Genomic DNA, 18,531 nt, shown 5'->3' with positions numbered 1-18,531 from the left:
CCTTTGACAAGAGATCCCCAGCAGGCCAGAAGGCCTGAACACACCATATTGACAATTGTTGTCCAGCTACATTAGATTATACTTGCAGCACAGAGGTATTTACCTACTGCAATTATCCCCGGAGCTGGAAGTAGCTCCAAGACCCTAGAAGCCTTGAAAAAGCTAATTAATGCACTGCCATAAATAATTTGCTCTCTTAGGAAGATATGCACTCTCTAAACAGTAAGTAACAGCTTTCTTTAATGGAAAAAAGGATGATTTGCCAATGCACATCTGTATTTTATTATAGGCATTTATCAGCCACTTATAACTGGTTATAAAGAAAGCAATCTGACTTGTTAAAAAAGGCGACAAAAAAACGCCCTAGTCTGAAACACAGCACATTCCTGCCAGCTACACCATCCCTGGAAAGCAGATCTAGGTCTGCTCCATTTTGTCAGTCACAAACCATCTCCTCTAGAGAAATCTCACACTAAATTAAGAGCCAGTGCAGATTGTTTCTCCCAAGACCCCTTTGCAGTTAGCTGCAGGGATGGAAAAAGGTGGAACCGACAACCTCTTTCCAGCTTTGAGCCAACTGGGAGGCGACCGCCTTCTCTGTCCCTGCCGAAGCAGGGGAGGAAGCCAGCTGTGTCCTGTTACAGAAAAAACAGCTATGTGCAGGACCACGGCCCAAAGGCAGGGCAGGATTCCCACTGCGGATTGGCAGCGACGCCACCGAGTATAACCATGGGATGGAAAGTTGTTATAAATCACCTGCCTCGCTAGTGCTGTTACCCATGAGGTTTTAGCCTATTCTTTTAGGCATAAGGTTGCCCCCTTTAAGTGGGTTCCCTTTTGTCCGTGGGGCTCAGGAGGGCAGTCTTTTGCTTTTGTCATAAGCCTGAACTACCAACTCTATTGCAATAGCATAAGGGTTTTAAGTTAATCATGAAGCTGGTTCCAGGACCTTTGAAAGATAAGACGTAAAAGAACTTCTGCTAACTTAAAAGCCTCATAAGCCCTTCTAAGAAATATTCACCCAGTTACCCTTCTGAATACTTATGCATTAATTATTAATATTAGGATTATTATTAATCCTTATTAAGATAAACACCCCAAAAGCCCTGTAGAGGACTCAGTGCTCAAAAAACCAAACAAACAACACACACGCACAGTGGAAAACTTCTGCAAGCATTTTTTATTCAGAAGAAGAGCACATGATGTGCCACAGATGCTAGAGACTGCCCTTTTCAAGATAAGGTCTGCTCTCAGTGAACTAGTAGAAGCTGACCAGTAGCAAGCAAAGGAGCAGGCAGCTTTTAGAAACGCTGCTCCTCGTCCTTCGCGTGGACAAAACGTAGCTCCCGGCGTGCCTCAGCCCACGGCAGGCACCAGGAGCAGCGCCCTTCGGAGCTGGGCTGCTGGGAGACGCTGCAGGTGACATGCCATAGGTTTGTTTCGTTTTGTAATATAAAACAATTCCTCCCAGGTGTATCAAGCCATGAAGGAGCTTCTGTATTTGAAGCTTTGCCAGAACATCTGCCTTCGCACATCCCAGCCCTCCTGTGGAGGGCTGCCCCCCCCCCAAAAAAAAGGTGGTGTTTTGGTGAAAGTTTTCTGGAAAAGTCCTTTTATACCTCCAGGTCCCAAACCCCACAGATTCCCAGGCTTCCAACAGAGATCTTTCATTCTGACAGCGACTTTGACACTAGCTGGCTCTCTCCATCAGCAGAGCTCTACTTCAGCGGGGATCCTTGCTGTGCCTGTCCCAGCAGCACCAGGGAACAACGTCTGCCATAAGAGCCTCAACTAGGCCTTTTTCTCCCATATCTGGACTCCTCAGATAAATTCAGGGTCTCCTGGAGGATGACACAGTAGAGGAAGGCTCACCTTCCTTCCCGACCTGGATAACTGATATCAACAGGTTGAGGAATCCTTATACGTAGCGATAGATGTCATTAGCAAAGGAGAAATAAAGTCTAATCTGCAGTTATATAAACTCTTTTGGAGAACAATGACTATTCTGACTGAGAAAAAGTCAGCTTTAAAAAAAAAAAAAAAGCTAATACAATGCACCAGCTTTGCGCTTCACCTTTAGGGAAGACCCGTGAAAAACAGCTCTCCAGAACAAAACGGAATCGGTTACTCCCTTGCAATCTCGTATATTTGAATGCTGAGAACCTGTGTGTAAAAATGAGGGTAGAACTCTATTGGAAAGAATTACTGTGGTCTTCATCGCATTTCTGAGAGCTGAATATTGCTGTTACTTCAGGCTTATATCAGCCTAAGAAAAGACTCTTGCCTCCTGCTGGATCCAGCAACCACCACTAAGCTTCAATTAAGATGAATAAAACCCAAAGTATTCTCACAAAAACTGTCTTTTCCAAGTCACTCCTGACCAAAACTAATGAGCAAGTGACCCACCAGAAAGTCTTCTGAACAAGGGAGTAGGTCTATTCACAACAGGATCCTAGGGGCACGGGGGTGGTCCTTTTACGCTCAGGAGTAGTCAGCTCTACTTAGACCACGAGTGTACAGCTAAAGCCCTCAGACAAGTAAGCATACGTTGATGTGATTTACACTTTTCTAGTGGTCAGCCAGTTAGCCAAAAAAACCTACACGTATTTGAAGGAATATCACCTGGATTCAGACATACCCACCAAATGTCAGACCCTGTTTGTTGCTCAACAGCCATTAAATATATATGGACAGAACAGTGCAGCACAGAAACTGAACAGCGTTCCCAGCCAAGGGAGTCAGCTGGAGACTTAGCCAGATCACAGCTCAAGGGTGGTTCGTTAGGATCATGGATACTGCTCTTAAGAGCCCTAGCTCTATGTTTAAACATAAACAGATTTTCTAAAAATCTGCATTATTGCGTGTTCCAAGTGTTGTAGTTGTCAGCCAGCTCCCCATAAGTTATTACTTCTGTGTATTCAGAGCATTTTGGGAACTGAAGGTTGTCTCATCACTTCCACACTCCATAAACAATATAGATGCTGGAATATGGTAATATTTACTCCTGTTTTGCCATCTGCTAATATATGCACATAAAACCTGCGACTCCCGGAATCTGGAGGAGCAGAATAACAGCCATAGCTTTTCATTGCAAGATAAAGGTAGAAAAAAAAAAATTTTTTTTCCTCCATTTCTGCAAAAAAGGTAGCATTGCACAAAAGAAAGAAGAAAATAAACAGTAAAATATAGAGAAAACCTTCTCAATGGAACACATACTGCTTAGCTTTGGCTTTTACTAAAGAGTCAGTATCTTTAAGAAAACAGCAACAATAAAACAACCCACACAACAACAACCCAGTTTGGTTATGCAACCAGTCAAAAACAAAACAAACCCCCCCAGAGGACTAAGCTGTTTATCTTCAGCAGAGACATAGCCATCCCAGGTCTAAGGCAGATTATAACAGGACAGATGTCCCCAAACACCCTCTCACCTGAGCATCTTGACATGCCTTGGAGAAAGCAACTATTTCTAGTATTGATTTCAACACTGAAAGGAAGATCCATCACACTCCTCTGTAGTTTAGTCTTCATCTCATCCTTTGCACAACCAGAGCAGAGTCTGAGGAAAACAGCAGCCAACCACTCACCAGCAACAGCCTAACAGCAGTCCCACCAGAGCAGCTTCAGCCAGGTGCACCAAAGCAATTAGTGCCCCCACCCACAAACACCTCCTCCTGCTCGTGGATCCTCTTACTCAGGTGTTTAGTGTTAAAGTCAGAGTTAAAGACAGACCAAAGATTGAGAGTGTATTCAAATAACTCCCCAACTAAGGATCAGCGTGGCCAGCTGAAACGTAAAGCCCCTTTGCTTCTCTCAAAGAAGGAACAAATACAAACATTGAGCTAGTGTTTAATGATGGACCACTTCTAAAACACAGTGTCCTAGCACGCGGGAAAACATCCAAGATAATTTCACCATTGCAGATTTCAGCCTGGTCTGGAAGGGTGCAAAAGCTGTTTGCTGAGAGGGCAGACCTCAGCACAAAGTCATCCAGACTTCAGTTCCTACCAGCTTATTTAGGAAAAAAATGATAAAGAAATGTGGATTGATGGAGGTCTTGATGCCTCCGTTGCTCTCCCACCCACATGAGATAAGAATGAGATCTCGCACTGAAGGCTTTTGTTGGGACTTTGAGATCCTTTTTGGGGGGCGGGTGGGAGAAATCACTGTTTTGAGGAAAAAAAATTTTTTTTTTTAGACAACCAGAATGAGAACATTTGGAATCTAGCCCATAGCCCAGCACTGTATAACGTCGTTTCTTACAAACGTCAAACCTTCTGTGTCTAGAGAAGGGTATGTCAGAGCTGGAGCAATGGCTCTGTCCCAGCTGGCGGTTCTCTTGCGGAGAGGGAGCCATGAACCTTTGAGTTTATGAAGCAGAGCATTCGGTTTATTGTCAGACCCTGTGGACACCACACTTTACAACTTGCGCAGCTGTAATGACTTTGCTATCACCTTTCAACAACTGATTTCATTTTGCTTGCTGAACTGTTCTTTTTACACTGGTTGGAGACACTTAGTCACCTACAACCGCTACGTTCACCCAGAAGTAGTCATACTTTCAGTTTCTCACTACTGTAAAAAAAAAAAATATATATATATATGAACATAGGTCCCATCCCACTCCAATGAAACTGTCATATCTCATGCCACCCCACCAGAGTAGTGCTAGGGGTTTGGGCCCATCAGATCACAGTGGTAGGAGACAGGTCAACTTCTTGTATAACTGTGCTTCTATCAGTCTAGAAAGATATTAGCAAAACTCATAACAATTGTGAAAAAGAACATTCAGTGTCTTGTGTGACTACAAAGGAATTAAAGACTCATTTTACAGTGCATTTTAATTAAAAGTTCATTATAAGAATTTTCTTTTAAGAACAGCGTACTACATATTAATGGAAATATGTAACTTTATCCTACAAATGGGACTTTCACCATATTATTCTTACAATTCAAAACATATGAAAAATAAAATATGATATTTAGCTTTATAAATTCCCCCCCTTTTTAAATCCTTTTTCTTTAAAATAACAAAAGTATTAACTCTTTCCCAGTACAGTGCATTTGCTATCTGCGAGCCACAAACCAAGTAGTCACAACAATGCCAAGAAAACAGCAATATTGTTTGCAAAATATTGAGAGAAAATGATAAAAAATGTTGTAGTCAGCCCAGTGCTTACAGAAGAGACAATCAACAAGAATTGAAAAACGGCACATTTTCATATTACATAGGACCATTATAACATAGAAAACACTGTAGAAGACTTAGGTTGGAAAAATATATAGTGATTCTCAGCAAGCAGAAACTGAACTTTGGCACTTGCTCATAAAAAGGCCTTTCAAAGCAAAACAAAACTGAAATTCACTTAATCACAGCTTGTATACTTTAAAAAAATAAATAAAGACATGGACTAAAGCAAGGGAAACAATAGAGAAAAGTTTACAGGTCAGGTCACCACAAATTCAGTACATTCAGCCTACAGAAAATACAAATAAAATCATTCATCCATCCACCTATATGGGGATCCTGGCTAGGGAAAGACAGGCTTTGGGACCGAGCCTCACCTGAAGCATCTCTTGATTTCAATGGAGCTATGCTGATTACGCAGGCAGGGAATCCAGCCCTTTCTCTGAATTTAACTACAATAGCATTTACATCAAATATGTCACCTCTCTGTCATAAAACAAGGATTTCCAATTTGTAAATTAAAAAGCAAGACCATTGTACTCCAGATAGCAGCTGTTCTGCTCTACCCATGGTTGAGTCATAATCACTATAGTGTAAGGATTACATAATATCTTTAAAAAGGGCTAAAAAAAGTGTTGCTTGAATTCAAAGGGGGGAGGATAGAAGGGAGGGAGAGATCCACATTTAGCCCGTTAATCTTGGTGCTTTGCCAGCACTGCATGTTATCAAAAGGAGTACTATAGTTAACATGCACAAGGCTGCTCCCCTCCCTGCCAGAAGAACTGATGTACTAAGCTAGGGCCTAACCCAAAAGGCTATTGCAGACCAAAGCACATTTGGGACCAGGCTATAAGAAAGTAAGGGCTGCTCTAGCCAAGAGGTGCTTCTTTCATTGTGAGGCTCAACGCCCCAAATCACCAGCTTTCTTTGCACCCAGGCAGTTTACTCAATTTTTTTATTCTTCAGAGGAGTTAGGGAAGGGCAGAGAGAGAAAAATAAGTGCTTTAGATTGCACAAAAGATTGTCCTACTAAAATGGGGCACTTAAATGGGAAACGATTGCAGCTATAAATCTAGCAGGCGCTCTTCACATGTCTCCACAGGCCACTTAGTTGCACCTCCAAACACATCAACGTTATTATCAACCCAGGGTATGATGTTGCCAGGCATGTTGGCAGAGCAGTTGGCAATATTCATGATGTCTTCAGCTTTTAAGACTCTGTCCCATATATTGAATTGACTCATCTCCCCAACGAAGGCTTGAGTTGCATCAAATCTTCCTCCTACTGTGTCCTTTAGGCACATAAAAATTAGGATTAGATGAGCAGGTTATTTCAGCATTATTTTCTTCAAACTTGAAGATCCTCCCCCCCACAGCCACACTGCTAGAAGCAGGTGAATAGAGCACAGAGCTAGATCACACAGATGAGCAACTCCAAGTTTCTAGAAGGGCCACTTCAAACAAGACATTGCTCCATGAAACATTTAAAAGCTCAAGTCTGAAATGTGCATGTCAAAACAAATCAAGGCAAACAGTAGTGACTATGTACTACCACAGAAAGGCTATACCTAACCAATTCTGCAGGCAAGCAGTAAGGTGACTTTAAATATAGAGGCTGATGTAGGGCTCCTTTTGCAAACCTTGCACAGGACAACTTCAGTGAGAACTACACAGATGAATAGGATTTCTCCAAAAGCTTTATGGTTATAGATTAAATTGCAGCCCCGGACCAACTGCCTGCAGGGACTGAAGACAAAGCCTTTGGATCTAAATATACAGGCTGCTGCTGCCTATACCAGATCAGTTACTCTAATTGTCACTGCATAAACCTCAAATGTGTATTTGCTCCACCCACTACTCAAGGACAGCGATCACACACCTTGCGTGATCACACTAATAGTAGAGGCAAGCTGCATGGGAGAGTTAAAGAAAAGCTCTGTCAGCCCTTTAAAATTGAGCTGGAGCATCTGCTATGTAAATTCAGAAGCCTAATGCACTTTAAGTGTCATTTATGTTGGGGATAAGGTTCTACTGAAATAAGGATCAGGACAAAATTTTTCATTGCCTCACCCAGTTGTTAATCTGGGAATTCGGGAGAAAGCATATTTCCTGCTATTCATTATGATCAATGATTTTTGGTAGAAGAAGAAATAGTGGGGTATATAATCATATGCAAGAAGAGAAAGATAAAACAATTTATAGACAGTAGTTTAATGAGACATTTATTAAACAAAAGAGTGAGATTCAAAATCCCTTGTTTCTCCTTATTCAAAAAGGATTCAGCCTCATGAATGCTTTGTATTGGCTATACCATTTGCAGTGGGGGAGTTTACATGCTTTAATCAGAAAGCAAACATACAATGTGGAGTCCATTCCTTTGACTTTACACTTGCCTTTAAAGTAGATATCAACTTTTGAATTAGTGGCATAGACTCCACTACTCTAAAGCTTTTCAGGTACATAGGACAATTCTCCCTAGCAGACACACCTATAGAAGATGGTGATATACCCCACAAGCACTCCAGTGCCCATGGTTGCTTCCCCCACTCCCATACACACAGGCTTCCTCTGGTCTGTTCTGGGGCTCTAGGAATATTTGACTATGCTTGGGATAAAGGGGGGAAGGGAGAGCAGAGAAAAAAAAGCAATCTGTTAAGAGGGATGAGCAATTTGGCTTAAAAACCAACCACTAAGCAAGTATTGTACTTGGTCCACCTTCAGACAGCTCCTTCTTGACTGCACTCAAATACACGTAACAGGTATGGCCAATTCTGTCCTTTTCTTAATAGCCAGTTATCAGCAATCTAGTTCAAAGGACTTCATTTAAGGTATTAGTCAGATCACTGATGAAGTTTCACACTGCAGCATGAAGACTGGGAGTAGTTGCAACATGAATATCCTGAATATTTAATAAATGAAACAAAACATACAAGTGTGCAATTGCATCAAGTATTTGCTGCTTTGTAAGTTTTTCCAGATACTAGATATGCAGCAAGACCAAGGGTTTAATATAAATGAGAGAAATAATTTTCATGTAATTGCTGTTTGTTAGGGAACTCTGACTTATCTTTATTAAGAGGCTTTTTTAAACCCTTGGAACACACCATGTCTTTCACTCACCTGCTCCTGGCCAAGGATCAGGACACCTCCAGGTTTAATTGGGTGCCACGGAGCTAGATTCTCTCCAGTGCCAAGCTTCTCTCCATCCTGAAAAGCCTCCCACATGCCATCTCTGGTTGTCCATGTTACACAGATATGATGCCATTTTCCATCACTAACAAAGAGGGGGAGCTGGGCAACCTACCAAAAAAAAAAAAAAAAAAACACACAAAAAACCCCACCAAACTCTGAAGACTGAGTCTAGCAGTTCAAGCACAGTGCAGAGGCAGAAATTAGTTCCCATCCAAATCTTTATTTTGTCCCAGTTGATACTGACCGGGAATCATCTCCACAATTCTATATATGAATGCACTGGAAATTCAGGAATACAGACATGCTTTTTATTCCAGCTGTGAGCCACTTTGGCACTTTTATCATTTGATCACAGCTGGAACAGAGTCTAAGCTGCTATCAGTCCACTGATGCTGCAGATTGATCCACAGCATCTGTCGTTACATAAGTTTCAGTGCTTAGCCCTAACTTTCTGTCCAGTTTTTGTGCTAAGTTTCCCTTCAGTCTGGAGTTTGCCTGCACCATTTGCAGTAAGCACTTAACTTGACAAGTAGATCTGTCTGCTTCCAGCAAAGCTTGTGGGAGCTGTATGTAGGGCTCCAAATGAAGAGGGATTAGATCAAGTTCCTAAAAGAGTTTAAGACTTACTCAAGGCAACAGACACAAATGCAGCGGGCTACAGAGCAGCTCTATAACATGGGAGATAAATAAGGAAAACCATTTAGCCTCACAGAAAATATTAAGACAACTGACAAAATATTGAGGAGAAAGAGTTACAGCTACAGATAAGCAGACTCAAGTTTCCTTTTCTCCCACATATCATTAAAAATAACCAGCCTTTCACTATTACTGATTTGAGAGGATGCTAGGACTGTTAAGAGTCCTTACCTAGCCACGTGACTGAACCACCCGAGTTTGTGCTATCGCTTTGTAAACACCTGATCCCTCAGAGAGCAGCGAGTTACTAGGAAACCTATCAGACCAAGGAAAACAAGGGATGGTGCCTGAAGGCAAGTTATGCAACAATGTTGCCTGGCTAAGTTAAGAATCTAGTTTTGCTCATATTGATTCAAAACAAGCAATTTAGCTATCATCAGCTATTTACATTTCATAACTAGCCCAAACTGAAGGTGAGGAAAATAGAGTATTTATAATCTTATAAACTTCAACAGTTCTGGTTTTCCTCAGATTTAATTCTGAAGCTTGTTAGAAACCACCAGTGGTGTGAAGTAGTGAGGGACAGTTAATTGTTGCTTTTTGCATCTACGCAAACTCTGAAAAAGTAGCATTTAAATTTAGGTCTGAGAGTTAAACATATCAAAACCAGCCTTGGCTGTCTTTTGTTCTGCTTTGTGCCAAATTAGTTTTAACACGTCTAAGTTTCTAGTATTAGAAAGAAAAATACTGCAATTGGCTTAGATCTCACAGGTTTTGTAATAATGTAGCTTCAAAAAAAATTACTTCTTGTTTGCTTTTCTGAAAGAGAAGGGACTCAGACACAGGAAGCCAACATCTGCTCTTTATTTTAGAGGACGAGCATAGGTTTGTGCTCACCTAAATATCATGCTATCTTGTCTCAGGCAACACACAAATCTATGTACCATTTGACTGAGTACTTTTATGAACTTGCAACAAATATATAGACAGTCAAAGGACATGCACGCACTCATCTCAAAAGCCCTGAACTGGCTTCTCTCAGGGAGAATAAGAAAGTTGCCAGAGAGGTATCAAGGGTTTGGGCCTTGAAACACCCACTGTTATTCTGACCATGTAGACCAAGAAGAAGGTTGTTGGTTCTCACCTTATCATTAATTAGAAGTTCAATTGGATTATTTCCCCATTCTATGAGGACAATTTCATTAGCCTGCCCAGGAACAGCATATGAGAATGGAGTGCCAATTCCAGGAGAAGCACTTGATCTCAACCACAAACACACAGTGAAAGCATACAGCTCTGGCAGAGTCTTCTTGATCTTCCCATATAAGTAGTTTGTGCGAAGAGGAAGAGATACTTTGAATTCATCAGGTGATTTAAATGCACTGTTACCTAGAATTACATTGAGGAAGAAAAAACTTTAACATTTTGTTTAATGTGCACATAATTCAGGTTAAGAAAAGAATGTATTTGATATTGATCATCTTTCTAACTTTACTCAATTTAGAGACAAAAACTACTCAAACTACATTCAAGAAAACTGTAGACAAAAACTACACTCAAGAAATATTGTTGAATGTTGATTTTGCAGCACAGTTAAAAATACAAGAATTTGTATATTCATCATGCTAATTACTTAGCTTATTTTTTCCTGCTCATCCAGGGCAAGAGAATAAATGGCATGCCACTAATGAGAGGCTGTTAAATATTTTCCTTCTTCATTGCTCAGTTTATGGCTGGAGGCCTTCCTATTTCACACCATTCAAACTGTTTTAAAGATGCTCACTGTTATTAAACATAGATTCTCTGGTAGGCTCGTTATTAAAACAGTTCAAAAATATAGTGCTTCCTCCTACTACTCCTACACAGTGAGCAAGCAGTGTTATTCCCATTTTACAGACAGCTGGCTGAGAATCAGGTTGATTCTCATTTTGGATGGCCAATCCAGAATAACTAAAAGCTGATACATTCCAGAACACTTAGTAGAGCTAAATTCAGTAGAACCAATCTCCATTCCATAGGCAACTCCAGAGACCTGAATCAGAATGTAAAGCTAAAGTTCAAATGACATCAACAAAAATGCAATATAGAGTTGTGAACTATCTAAATATTAGATCTGTTTTACTACAAAAGCAAAAATTAAGAAAACTATTTTCTTTTTCTAGAAGATGTGATAGAAAGCCAGAAAAATTCCAAAGAGATATTTATGAAATTGAGAACTCTTACATCAAGACTTTATAGTAAGCTGCAACACTGCATTACATAGCAGTTTGTATACTGCCAACAACTATCAGAAGTAAAATTTTCTAGATTTAAAAATTAAACAGAAGAAAAATGTCACATTATGGCACAATATAAAAACCCACGTTTCTGCAGTAGAGTTAGTGCATCTCCCTCAGCTTTTTGTTCTTCTGTTTCCTACCCATTTCCTTTACTCACATTCCTGAAACAAATTCAGTCCCCCTGCCATATTTCACACTACGATCCTAATGGAGAGCTGTTGTCACAAAAGGTTGCCACAATTTTCATATGTAATTAACTGTTGGCATTCTCTCAGATCCTGTTCTCAGAAGCAGCTGAAGTGTTTTGACTGCATTTTTCAGAAAGAGGGGGTGGAAAAAGAAAAAGCTTGTCTGATGCTCGCATCTGTCTTGATGAACTTGTAAACCAAAGACTGAAATATTCCAAACTTACAAGCAAATGAAAGTAGGATCTTAGTTATTTCAGTAACCTCTACTAGCTGGCACAACCAATCTCAAACATAATGAAAGGAAATAGATATAGTCCATTAAGAACATTAGTCACTGTGTGAAAAAGTTAATAGTACTTGTTCTTTTCCAATTTGTTCTTGCTTCCTTGTTATACTTTATTTGTTCTCATGACTCAAAAACATCCAAAACTCCAAATGATAACAAGATCCTCCTGTTCTGGGCAATGTGCACATGCAGTGAGACAGTTACTTTCCCAAAGGATGTGAATTATTTTTAGACAAGATAGGCAAGAAATATTGTTACTCCCTTTTAGAGAGAAGCAGAACAGATTCAAAGATAGCTGGAGACTTGTCCATGTCTCCAGCAAAGCTAGGAAGCAAGCTGAAGCCCAGGCAACATCAACTGTAGGATCATTCTTCTATTCAGTCCAGCTTTTTAATGCATCATTTACCACACTAGTTGGAGACAACTGGTGAAGTTACCAGAGACTTTGGGAATCATGACAGTTGTACAAACTTCAAGTTCTTCTGCACCCGCTGGGGGCAGAAGAGCCAACCGCCACAGCTACAGGAAAAAGACCCCCCTCCCCCCCCCCCCAAAAAAAAAACCCACACAAAACACCCAGCCTCCTCCCAGAGGTCATACTTCAGCCACCTTATAGAAAGGTTACTTCTTCCTCCTACTTATATAGTCTCAGGACAACCATGAGGCACTCCAATCTGTTGACAAGAATAGATGCTAATGATACAGTATTTGAAATAAAAGCACAATAGCAATGCTGACTGTTTTCAAAGGATGTAAGATCACTTCAAATATTAATTGACTGAACTTTGTGATCTACAAAATCATTAAGTTCTTTGATTATTATAACCCTCACCTTGAATCGTCTAAGGAACCAAAGGCACAGAACAGCTAAGCAAACTGTATTTAAATAGACAGCAAATTACACAACCAAAAAGCAGCCCATGTCTCAGTTCCTGGCCCAAATTCTTCCCATCTTTGGGGACAAGTAGGAAGACAGCCCTCTCCCCACACAAAAAATATAGGTGGGAAGGGGCTATTTTTAACCTAGGTAAATTACACATTCTTGTTCTGATTCTCCCACCACTGCCTTTCTCTTTCTGATGACTTACTGATATGAGTCACTTCTTTCAGAGATCCTCATCTCTGAAATACTTGCTTTGGGAATCATGACAGTTGTACAAGCTTCAAGCTCTTCTGCACCCACTGAGGGCAATACTTGCCACAAGGCATATTAACAGACTACCAGTTCACCAGAATTTTAGTTGCAGTTTGGGTTTTATCTTTAACTCTCAGGAAGGCAATAAATGACAGAGCCATTAGAAGATCTCTTCTTCCTGCTTCTCTTTCCCCATCCTTCACACTTTTTAAATGAAAATAACACATACTGTATTATACAAATGGATCCATTAGGCTGCACTTTAAAATTTCATGAGCTATGTATGTCTGCACCATTTTGAAAGCATGTCCATTAAGTTGCTTTTAAGCAGAGAGCCCATTCACCTTGGGAAATCATTTAAGAGCAGTAAGATTGGGCAATAACATTGCAATAATACTCTAGTTACCACAATCCACTACACACTCCACTCTGCAAGACTATATTGTCAATACAGAAAGATAGTCCTGTTCTATAGCTCATTTCCATGGGCATTTGTGATTCGAATAAACTGACTCTACTCAAGCATACAGATCTCAGTAGTTAATCTACATATCTAATTAAGTGGCTAGAATTAAGAGTGTCCCCCACTGACACCATGTGTAATCTACTGTAAACTCCAAAGGCTGCATATTTGGGATAGGACACAACTCAAGGGTCTGCAGTAACTCAAAGACACAGCCAACAATGAAAAGGAAAGATTTTATCCCGCTTGCTCCTAAAACAGCAGGTAAGGGTTCCGGTATAAGATCCTATTCATTACTTCAAAGGCAGTTGTGCCAATTAAGTTTAGCCCATGTGATTTTCAGTGCACATGAAGCAAGGCAGCTCTACTTAGAGGTATACCTGACATTAGCTAGGTATTTATGACACCACTATCATACTTCCCTCCATTCCCACCCACCCCCTTATATATCTTTTCATCCCACAAGGGCCAAGACCTTAACAACCCACACAGTTACACATGCCAAGGGAAGAGTCAGGAAACCCAAGCCATGCAGGGGCCTGTCAAACAGGAGGTCTGCGACAAAAGCAAAAATAGAACCCAGGTATTTGTATTGTCACCACCTTAATCAGAAGGGTGCTATATGTCCCTCAAGGCACACATTTAGACTACCGTACTGGAAGGAGGGCTAATTAATCAATATAGGGAAGCATTTAGATTCTGTACAGATTACCTTTTTCTAATTCAGACACTCTTTCTAGCAATGCATTCAAGGCTGTCTCTGTCTTTTGTCGGTGGGCTGATGTCTCATTGTGAAGCAAAGACTTTTCATCCTCCAGCTCAGCCACTTTGCTCAGGAGTTGGCGCTCCAGGTCCCCAAGCCTCCGCTGTAGCATCTCTCGAAGCTCAGGAGGCAGCGCTGCATATGACACATTGGCTCGGAGTTGGTGCTTTGGGGAAGATTAAAAAAGTTTATGCTATTTATAAAACAGAAATTGTGAAATGGGGATATGCTCATGCCTCAAGAGGAAGAAAGGTCAAAGATCTTCAGCAGCTACAGAAGAGGCATTACTTTTTAGCCCTTGTCACATTCAGTGCCTTTATCAGCATTGTAACTAAACAGGTCCTGAAACAAAAGGACACCTTTATTAAAGGCTTCCAGTGTCTCATATCAAAGAGTCTTCATACATTTATGCCCAATAAAATCAATGTAGGAAGCCAGTTGCAAATGCATCCCCATTCATATGGGGACTAATGTGTAACATGCAAGTTTTAGCTTTACTTACTGCAAATGACATATTGTCAACTTAAGTAGACAGGAAAACTCTTTATTCTTTTTAAATAAAAAGTTGAACTACTTCTAAAGCAAGTTTACCAAATGAGAGTCTCCTCAGTTTTGGTTTGTCAAGTAATGAGCCAGATGTTCTTTAGATCAACTATAAATACTACCCAGTTGTTATTTAAACTGCAAAAAAAACTCTCAACACCAATATCTTTAAGGAACACTATCTACCATATTATTTTGGTCAAGTTTCCCCTTCCTCAGTCTTAGAAAGTAATGCCAACATGAGATGTCTCAAAAAGACAATAGCAGTATTAAGAGGATGTTACACAGCCAGATCATTCAAAACTGCACTTGAACAAACAGTCCAGTGTCCAGATCTTCTTACAGAACAGCCTTTAGGAAGTTACTCTAAACCCTCACAAACATCAGAGAGTGCTTGGAGGATCTCAGGAGGACACACACAGATCTGTCACAGTCTGGAAAGTGAAGCAACACGCAGCACCATTCCTGTCGCAATACCTTCTACCAGAAGTTTTTCCCCTCCCCTTGAGGGCCACTCAACCACGGACACAGTCCAAAGGCTCCTGGAAGTCATTTATCAGCAGGCTTGGACCAGAGCCCCTGTATATTCACACAATTACCCAGCACCGCATTCGTGCTGTTGGAGGCCAGCTCTAAATAAAGTACCTCATCTCCACAAGCTGTCCAACGCAGCCGCCTCGTGACCACCGCCACTTGTTTGGCCGGCACCATATGCCGAGGCCTTATTGCCCAAGATGTCAGCGTTACACCTAACGCCCTATGAAGCCACATTCCCAGAAACAGGGATCTAGATGTTATTAACATGGGAACTGAGCTGGTAACACTGAGGAAAGCCGCACACCTTCCCCCACCCAACAGGGGAATACACGGAATAGCCCGTCAACTCCCCTCCCCCTTAAAACAGAGGGATAAGGATCAAGACAACCGGACAAACCCACCACGCAGCCCCCTCCCTGCGCTCGGCCAGGCTCCGTAGGGAACAAGCCGCCGGTCGGGGCGGCGGCTGCAGGTCACGGTGCCGGGAGGGGCAGTCTGGGCCCCGGCCGTACCTCCAGGCTCTCCAGCCGGTCCTTCAGCGTCTGCATGGTGCGGCTCAGCTGGTCGATGACCTGCGCCGGGTCCCGCGGCAGGTCGCCCATGGTGTCCTTGCCCTTGCCCAGCTCCTTCCTCCACGCCGCCGTGGCGGCCTTGCCGTCGGCGCCCTCGCAGCGGCTCAGCTTGCCCGTGAGCTCGCGGATGGCCTCGCGCTGGCTCCCGATGGTCTCCTTCTGCTGCAGGACGGTCTCCCGCAGCTGCAGCACCGTGGCCCTCAGCTCCTCCTCGGGGGGCAGCGCGCCGCCCTGCATGGGCACCGGGCAGCCCGCGCCGGCGGCGTCCAGCGGCAGCGAGGTGCACACGAAGCGGCTGCCCGCCGGGCTCTCCGCGCCCCCCGCCGCCGCCGCCCGGCCGCTCGCGGCCACGGCCAGCAGCAGCCCGGCTACCACGGGCAACATCCCGGCCGCCGCGGGGGGCAACGGCTCATAGGCGGGCGGAGGGGACGCCGGGGCAGCGCGCTCCGTCCGCCGCCGCCCTGACTAGGGGTCTCGGCGCTGCTCGGTCCGCCGCCGCCCTGACGGGGGTGCTCAGCCCGGCGCGGCCGCCCTGACGGGGGATGCTCGGTCCGCTGCCGCCGCCCTGACGCGAGCCTCGGCGCTGCCCGTCCCGCCACACACGGCTCCCGCGTTCAGCCCGCTCCCGCCCGCTTTTATAGCCCGGGCGGGCGGGGGGCGGGGGCGCCGGGCTCGCGCTGCGCGCGCTGATTGGCCGCAGCCGCCGCTGACGCCGCGCGGTGCCCAGGGCCGCGCTGGGGCGGGAGCGGGCCGGAGCGGGGGGTAGAGGGGAGGGGCGGGGCCGCCGCGGGGCGGGGCGGGGCGGGGCGGGGCGCGCGTGGCTTTCTCCGCTCGGGACCTGAAAAGCTGCGAGGATGGAGGCGGCGCGGCCCCTCCGGGCAACCTGCGCCACTGCTGCGTGTCCTCGTGGGGAAAAGGCTTTCCCTGCCCGCAGCCTGAACCTCTCTCGTTCCAGCTTGTGCCTCTTGTCTCTCCCTCCCACCATGCGCCACAGCGAAGAGCCCGGCCAGTCTCCTGGAAAACCTCCTTATAGGTCCTGGGTGGCTGCTGTCCGGTGCCCCCGAACCTTCCCTGCTCCGGGTGGGATGAGCCCAGTTCCCTCAGCCTCATCTCGCAGGGAGATGCCCCAAACCCTGACCATCTATCTTGGTGGCCCTCCGCTGACTCTGACCGTCTCGGTGGCCCTCCGCTGACTCTGACCGTCTCGGTGGCCCTCTGCTGACTCTGACTGTCTCGGTGGCTCTCCACTGACTCGCTGCCGCTGTCGATGGCTTCCTCGTACCGGGGGGCCCATCTGGGCACGATGATGTCTAGACGTTGCCGAACGAGCGCTGAGTAAAGGCGTAATCCCCTCCCTCAAGCTGCGCTCCTAGTGATACAGCCCAGGGTGGTGGTGGCCCGAGGAGGAGCTGTTTGAGCTAAAAGAAGATGTCACAAAAAACACACAGTTCAAATTACACATCAGTATTTCAGTTTAATGGTGGAAGGGAAAGGGACAGGGACGTTTCAAGAAGAAGCTTTAGAAACTTATGCAAAACTTAGGCAAAAACTTATGACCATAATACCACTGTAGTTTTACCTATCTTATTCATGGTATCTAATCTTTTTTGACACTGACCACAATTACTTGGCATTTATACTCAATGAAGTATTACACATTTTTCCGAGTGCTGTACAAACATCAGTTGAACACTTTGCAAAAACTCCTTACGGATATGCAGTGAAGTACTGTATACTGTAACCTTTATTGGAAAAATGAAGAAACAATTTCTTTATGCATCAGCAGAGGCTGCTCTTAGGACTCTAAAACCTTTGACTAGAATTTCATGTTTTTAGATCATTTAAATATGAAATTAAAGACATTTTAGCATAGCACAAATCATTACTACTATTATGTAATTAAATTAATAATAAAGACTAAAAAGAATAATATGTAATTGCACAGGTTTTCAGCTTTTTTAATTCAAAATATGAATTGCTTTATGTTACAGAATGAGTTAGCAAGTTTCAAGAAGTGTGTATCCCAGATAGTTAAATCTGACTGTTTCATGAAGTCCATGCAGTTTATTTGTTCAATCCCTCCCACAATGCGCTGTTTGATAGTCATATTAGTCAAAGCTGGCTGGAATCACTGTTAAGTCACACAAGTGAGAGATGCAGCTGGTATTGCTTATTCAAGGGGAGAGAATAGAGGACCGAGTTCAGTAAGCAACCAGAAGCTCCAATTTGTCTGAACTCCTTTTGTCTGGAAACCAGGTCTCGTGAGACTATACTGCTTCCTGGCTGAATGGAAAAGAAGTAGCCATTCAAGTACAGAGCCTAAGACTAATTCCTGCTTAGACATCTAACTCCCATTGAAATCAACAGGACATCATTGCTTAAATAATTTTGACAATTAAGCTTTTGGATGCTACAATGAGGAAGACCATGCGAGTACACTGAGAACATCTCGCCTGGCAACTCAGTATCTTTCCAGCCCACATCAGTGCAAGAAATATTACAACATACATCCAATAATTTACCAATTTTATGCTTTACGTCTAAGATTAGATTCAGCCTGTAACACATTACAGCTTATTTCTTGTGAGAATGTCCTGTGATGCAGTATGAAAAGCTTTAATAAAATCATCATAAATGATCACTTTTGCTGTTTTTGCCTGTCCTTAAGGCCTGTTACCCTACTGTAGGAGAGAAGTAGACTATTGCTTTTATACAGCTTGATTCCATACTCTATGATAAGAACTGTGAT

General features: G+C 43.3%; 1 protein-coding gene and 1 long non-coding RNA gene across 2 annotated transcripts in view; both read right to left on the bottom strand.

The window, feature by feature from the left end:
* Positions 1–4,823: 4,823 nt before the first annotated feature.
* NPTX2 (neuronal pentraxin 2) lies at positions 4,824–16,372 on the bottom strand. Its single transcript, XM_013950865.2, has 5 exons — positions 15,723–16,372; positions 14,080–14,296; positions 10,161–10,405; positions 8,309–8,488; positions 4,824–6,480 (listed from the first exon to the last, which is right to left on the bottom strand). Exons 1-5 carry the CDS (start codon positions 16,164–16,166, stop codon positions 6,253–6,255), a joined length of 1,314 nt encoding a protein of 437 aa, XP_013806319.2. The 5' UTR covers positions 16,167–16,372; the 3' UTR covers positions 4,824–6,252.
* Positions 16,373–17,006: 634 nt separating this feature from the next.
* The window catches only part of LOC136993518 (uncharacterized), a 60,715-nt gene continuing 59,190 nt past the window's right edge, over positions 17,007–18,531 (bottom strand). The window contains exon 4 of the long non-coding RNA XR_010885869.1: positions 17,007–17,200. This is a non-coding gene — a long non-coding RNA (uncharacterized lncRNA). The remainder of the gene's footprint in view (positions 17,201–18,531) is intronic.

The sequence above is a fragment of the Apteryx mantelli genome, chromosome 16 (assembly GCF_036417845.1).
Source record: "Apteryx mantelli isolate bAptMan1 chromosome 16, bAptMan1.hap1, whole genome shotgun sequence".
Lineage (NCBI taxonomy): Eukaryota > Metazoa > Chordata > Aves > Apterygiformes > Apterygidae > Apteryx > Apteryx mantelli.
This window is presented reverse-complemented; position numbering and strand designations above follow the sequence as displayed.

Bases quoted from the DNA above. Each gene is read 5' to 3' on its own strand.
- NPTX2 (XM_013950865.2), bottom strand. From the start codon at position 16,166: ATGTTGCCCGTGGTAGCCGGGCTGCTGCTGGCCGTGGCCGCGAGCGGC. The intron at 14,297-15,722 runs GTACGGCCGGGG...TCTTCCCCAAAG, and splicing joins ACCGGCTGGAGAGCCTGGAG to CACCAACTCCGAGCCAATGT. The intron at 10,406-14,079 runs GTAATCTGTACA...ATGTAATTCTAG, and splicing joins AGTGTCTGAATTAGAAAAAG to GTAACAGTGCATTTAAATCA.